The sequence below is a fragment of the Camelina sativa genome, chromosome 13, assembly GCF_030686135.1.
Source record: "Camelina sativa cultivar CO46 ecotype springtype chromosome 13, ASM3068613v1".
Classification (NCBI taxonomy): domain Eukaryota; kingdom Viridiplantae; phylum Streptophyta; class Magnoliopsida; order Brassicales; family Brassicaceae; genus Camelina; species Camelina sativa.
Window position 1 is genome coordinate 21843163 of NC_141892.1, and position 5610 is coordinate 21848772.

At 37.1% G+C, this 5610-nt stretch overlaps 2 protein-coding genes across 2 annotated transcripts; one reads left to right on the forward strand and one right to left on the reverse strand.

Annotated features, from left to right (window-relative positions):
- The first annotated feature begins 334 nt into the window (after positions 1-334).
- Positions 335-2664, forward strand: LOC104737123 (serine/threonine-protein phosphatase PP1 isozyme 6). The gene is made up of 4 exons (XM_010457229.3): positions 335-875; positions 1303-1862; positions 2133-2345; positions 2441-2664. The coding sequence occupies exons 1-4, from the start codon at positions 698-700 to the stop codon at positions 2456-2458; spliced, it is 969 nt and encodes a 322-aa protein (XP_010455531.1). The 5' UTR covers positions 335-697; the 3' UTR covers positions 2459-2664.
- An 8-nt stretch (positions 2665-2672) lies between these two features.
- On the reverse strand, positions 2673-5375 carry LOC104738374 (protein SGT1 homolog B). Its single transcript, XM_087480964.1, has 10 exons — positions 4909-5375; positions 4505-4574; positions 4274-4398; positions 4054-4180; positions 3877-3973; positions 3694-3759; positions 3477-3615; positions 3277-3356; positions 3103-3207; positions 2673-2995 (listed from the first exon to the last, which is right to left on the reverse strand). Exons 1-10 carry the CDS (start codon positions 5066-5068, stop codon positions 2888-2890), a joined length of 1077 nt encoding a protein of 358 aa, XP_087337090.1. The 5' UTR covers positions 5069-5375; the 3' UTR covers positions 2673-2887.
- Between the last annotated feature and the right edge of the window lie 235 nt (positions 5376-5610).

Here is a 5610-nt window from a genome sequence, read left to right on the forward strand (position 1 = left end):
CCGGTCAATTCAAGGAGCTTTGGGTAAAACCGTAAAAGTTACCAATCCGAACCATACTCGGTAGATAACTAGTTCTTAACCAGTTCTATGATCGATTATTCAAACCGACCCTAACTACATCTAAACCGAATTTCTATCATAACCAAATTGTTCCTAAACCGTTTTAATACCCGAAGTTCCAAAACTCGAAATATGGGGAAATATGTGAACCGGACCGAACCTGATTGATACCTGAATGTGGTTTAGATTTAACCTGATTGATTGATACCTGAATGCGAGTCCCCTAATTCCTAAACTTAAAAGCATCTCATGTGAGATTGATACAATCACACGTGCAGATGAGAACTTGTCACGTGCGGGAACCAAGTAGGTCTCATCCTCACCCCTCACGCTCCTTCTTTGGCTTTTGAGTTTTGTGGATGATTAAAAATGAAAATTACCGCCTTTATTAAAAAATTTCTAGGGTTTACAAAATTTTTCTCTCTCTCTCTCTCTCGCTACTTAAATCTCTTCTTCCCCGTCAACGATACGATATCCAGAGACGCCGGCGGTTATATAAATCGTCGGATCTCTGTGGATTCTTCAGCCGACAAGTTTCCGGTTTCTAATTTGTATGGTGTGAGAGTAAAAGAGAGAGAGAGAGAGAGAGAGAGAGAGAGAGAGAGAGTAATTAGGGTTTTTGGGGTTGTTTGCTTCGATGGACGAGACATTACTTGACGATATAATACGGCGGCTTTTAGCGACGAATAATGGAAGAACGGTGAAGCAAGCACAGATAACTGAGGCGGAGATACGGCAGCTATGTTTGGCTTCCAAAGAGGTTTTCCTCAGCCAGCCTAATCTCCTTGAGCTTGAGGCTCCTATCAAGATTTGCGGTATATTATCATGACTTCGTTTTTGGGTTGTGGGTTTTTGAAAAAATGTGATTTTTTTTTCATGTAATGTTTGGCTTTGTAAGTACTGTTGTTGGAGAAGCTTAGCTTTGTGAGCTTTAGGCTTTACTTTGAAATGATTTGAATATGTGTATGTTGTAAGTTAGTTCATTGCTCTTGCTGTTGAGAAAGGACCTGTTAGCTATATGATGCATAACCTGAAATTAGAATCTCTCCTGACATGTGACTATAAGGAAGAGCAGAACTTTTCATTTGATAGCCAATAGTTTTGTTTACTAGTGTCTGAATTTGGTGTATGATAATTATCTTCCACTGTGCTTACATTAAAATTTAAACAACACTCTCTGCTGCTATGAACTTTATGGTTTATAATTGTTTGAAGATTTTAAGTTTATATGTTGATGAGCAGGAGATGTTCATGGGCAGTTTCCAGACCTCTTGCGATTGTTTGAGTATGGTGGCTATCCGCCAGCAGCAAATTACTTGTTTCTTGGGGATTATGTTGATCGTGGTAAGCAGAGCATTGAGACGATTTGCCTTCTTCTTGCCTATAAGGTCAAATACAAGTTCAACTTCTTTCTTCTCAGAGGCAATCACGAATGTGCGTCAATCAACCGTGTGTACGGATTTTATGATGAATGCAAAAGAAGATATAATGTCCGCCTTTGGAAAACTTTCACTGAGTGCTTCAACTGTCTTCCTGTTTCTGCTCTCATTGATGATAAGATTCTCTGCATGCATGGTGGACTATCGCCTGATATTAAGAGCTTAGATGATATCAAGAGAATTCCTCGTCCTATTGATGTTCCTGATCAGGGAATTCTTTGTGATCTGTTATGGGCTGATCCTGACGGAGAGATTCAAGGCTGGGGGGAGAATGACAGAGGTGTCTCATATACATTTGGGGCTGATAAAGTTGCTGAGTTTCTTCAAACTCATGACCTTGATCTTGTATGCCGAGCTCATCAGGTAAAGCTAATCCACAAACAAGTTAGTCATTAAGTTTGAATAGAAAATGCTTGTAATGTTTAGGTGATATTGAGTATTTTAGGGGGGTGTTCTGGAATTCATTCATCCCTAGGGTTCTCTCAGAAAGCATAAATCAGTTGTCAAACCATATCAAATATATGATATAACTGCTGATATTAGGACACCTTTAGATTCATGGACAGTCTCGTTAGCGCAACGGTTTGTAATTTGTTCAGCAAATCATATTTTTTTCACATACTGATTGTGCAGGTTGTAGAAGATGGATATGAGTTCTTTGCAAAGAGACAACTGGTGACAATATTCTCTGCACCCAATTACTGTGGCGAGTTTGACAATGCTGGCGCAATGATGAGTGTTGATGATAGCTTAACATGTTCATTCCAAATCCTTAAGGCATCTGAGAAGAAAGGAAGATTTGGATTCAACAACAATGTTCCTAGACCAGGAACCCCACCTCATAAGGTAATCTATATACTATCTCCCTCGTTATAGATCCACTTTGGTTGATCGATTTTTTCAATAGAGATATCAGGTTGATATGTTAATTTTTTCTTCAGGGTGGAAAAGGTGGTTAAGTCATCATCATATTAATGTGGGAATCAATTAAAGAGTGAAGCCAATGGGTTCGAAGATTGCAACAGTTTGTTTGTTAGATTGTTTTTTGTTTGGTTGAGGCAACAGTTTGTTTTGTTTAGATTGTTTTGTAATATTGTGGAAAATGTACACAGCATTTTTCAACTGAAGAAAGTTGGGTTTATACATCTAACCTTTTAGACCACAATGCAAGAATTTTGATAAGTCTCTCGATGAAAGAAAAATGTACCAATACAACAAACTTGCGAGATTAGTTTTCTAATACAAATTCAAAGTATGGGAACGTTCTTTGAGACCACAACGCAAGAATGGAGCGACAAATTCAAGCAAAAGACAAAAGAAACCTTAACAGTTCAAAAGATTTGTCATAATTTTTTTGACAAAAACTAGAAAAGAAGATTATAAAAAGATCAATACTCCCACTTCTTGAGCTCCATGCCATCTGGTGGAGTGCTTTCCACTTTCTTAGTCCCAACTTCTTTCCAGTTTGTCGACAGTACCGTCCCGTTCGACTCAGCCTGTCAAACACAAAAACCACCCGAGCAGGCAGGCATATCATCAGTCAAAAGCAAAGGAGAAAGTTATTAAACCAAAAAAGTAAGGACCAAAGATTAGATTTGCTCACAAATGATTTGTTCATGGCTCGCCTCATGTCCTCATCCGCACTTGAGTATATGTCGCTGAAAAATTTGTTCATAGCTGCATCTCCATCAAGCTTCTCATCCTTCTCCTGCAAAATTCAAAAGTGATAAGCAGAAAGAATAAAGTAAAGCAAAGCATCTAGAGTTAAGAGACGGACCTGTTTCTTCACTTCAGCTTCCAGCTTGTCCCAGTCTTTTGCTGGCTTAGAAGATGGGTACACTGGTCTCTGCGCCACTGCTGCATATTTACACATAATTAAACGAGATAAGAGACTATTTTCAGTTTTGTTTAAGGTTATACAATAGTGGTTAAGAATAAATAAATTAAACGCTAGGAATGGTATGTTCTGAGATGAACCTGATGAGACATTGGGTTTGGGCAGAACACCTTGCCCTTTGCCATATTCAAGGGAAGCCCACGTGATTATCTCTGCTTTTGCAAGACGGATCTCAACTTTGGTTGACAATACTTCGTATCTGCACTTCTCTGGGATGATCTGAATAATTAAATGAAGAAAGATTTAGTAAAGCGCATATGAAATGACCACAAGACATCATTTGTCAAATTAACATACCTTCCCGAATAATCTCGGCTGAAGATGATAAGCTTCCTCACCAGCAACATCAATTACAACACTCAGCTGCACACATAAAAGTCCAGATAAATATCTCAAGTCAATACAGAGAGTGAGATTACAAGAGATAGGTTCAGTTAAAACTTTAAAAGTAATGAATTCATCTAATTGCAGGATACTCACAATCTGCTCACCAAACTCGACAGTTACTTTCTCCTTTGGTATTCCTTTAGCAAATATTGTCACAACCGCTTCCTCTGGCTTCTGGTAAAACTCATGTCTGTAGAGACATAAAGATATGAGTACATAGTGATTCTCAAAAATTAAATTAAGAATTTACGTGTTCAATAACTAGACTACCTGAACATGGGCTTGGCAGGTGCTGCAGGAGTTGGAACAGGAGGAGCATCAGCTTCTGTAGCTAGTGGTGTTGAAGAGCCTGAAGGCAAACTCGGTGGCACTGGTTGAACCAAATCCTTCTCTTCTTCTGAACACGGATAGAAAGACTATTATTATAAACCTAAACTCAGGAGAACACAAAAATCGTTAAGTACTTAAATTCTTAAGCTGTGGAACATACCTGCAATGCGAAGATCACATTCATCAATCATCTTCTTAAACTTTGAGTCATTAGGTGCAACAGAAGCACCCTTTTCCAGGGCTGCTTTAGCAGTACTGTACTCCTCAAGCTTCATACAAGCAGTTCTGCAACAATCAGAAGATAAGAGCATGATTCCAATTAAACTTAAAATACAAACATCAAATCATCATTAAACATTGATACAGAGAGCTCATGACAATAATATCATACCCCTTCCTGAGGTAGGCTTTTGCCAAAGTAGGTTCCAACGCAATGGCTTTGTTCGCATCTCCAACAGCTTCTGCTCATTGTAGAATTCACAAAAGATATTAAAAAAAAATTATAACCAGATCACTCAAGCAAGAAGCAGCAATAACCAAAACAGTACAAAAAAAATACTCAAATCAATCAATTGAGTAGAAACCCTTATCCGAATCAAGGAAACACAACACATCTCACAAACAAAACCCTAAAACTAAATCAAAATTGATTCCACTATGAACAGATCAAAGCAAGTAACAACAACAAAAACCCAAAACCCCAAAAAGCGTCAACGAGGCAAGAGGAAGACGAATCCTTCAATAAAGGTTCATCCTTTTATACGATGAGAAGGAAGAAAGAGTAGTAATATGTACCAGTGAAGCTATTGAGTTTGATGTAGGCTTGAGCACGATCGGCGAAGAAGGCGGCGCAATTGGGATCCAAGTCAATGGCTTTGGAGTATAAGTCAACAGCAACATCGAAGTCATCATCTAGAAAAGCTTCTGTAGCTTTATCAGCCAATTCCTTCGCCATTGAATCTGATCAGAGGATTTGAGAGAGATACGCACAAGACTAAAGAGAGAGAGAGAGAGAGAGAGAGAGAGAGATTATAGAAGAAGAGATTCGTAGACCTTTTTGTTTTGTGTTTTGATCTTTTTTTTTTTGTTTTCTCTTTTGAGTTACAACGTTTTTGATATATACCACAATTAGGTCATACAGAAAAGAACAAAAATTAGAAAATTAGACTTTTTTTTAAATACAGATATTTTTTTAAAACAAAAGACAAAAGATAATAATACAGATTAAAAGAAGAAATAGTAAATTTAACTATAAAGGACTTACCATAATCTAAAAGGTAATAATACTTTTATAAGAAATAAAAACGGGGTTTGTGTCAAAATAATAATAATATATACACTATGTATATTTTAATAATTTATAAGAAAAAAAGATTAAAATATACTATTATAATCATTATTTCACAATCTGTATATATACTATCTCTAGTTGATAATAATTACTTTTCAGTTGGTGTAAACACAATAGATAGTCTTTAATAGTCTTTACGGAAGACA

Excerpts from the sequence above, each read along its gene's own strand:
- LOC104737123 (XM_010457229.3), top strand. The coding sequence starts at position 698 with ATGGACGAGACATTACTTGACGATATAATACGGCGGCTTTTAGCGACG. Across the intron at positions 876-1,302 it reads GGCTCCTATCAAGATTTGCG|GAGATGTTCATGGGCAGTTT; the intron begins GTATATTATCAT and ends GTTGATGAGCAG. Across the intron at positions 1,863-2,132 it reads TTGTATGCCGAGCTCATCAG|GTTGTAGAAGATGGATATGA; the intron begins GTAAAGCTAATC and ends CTGATTGTGCAG.
- LOC104738374 (XM_087480964.1), bottom strand. The coding sequence starts at position 5,068 with ATGGCGAAGGAATTGGCTGATAAAGCTACAGAAGCTTTTCTAGATGAT. Across the intron at positions 4,399-4,504 it reads AAAGCCTACCTCAGGAAGGG|AACTGCTTGTATGAAGCTTG; the intron begins GTATGATATTAT and ends TGATTGTTGCAG. Across the intron at positions 2,996-3,102 it reads GAGCCATGAACAAATCATTT|GCTGAGTCGAACGGGACGGT; the intron begins GTGAGCAAATCT and ends TGTGTTTGACAG.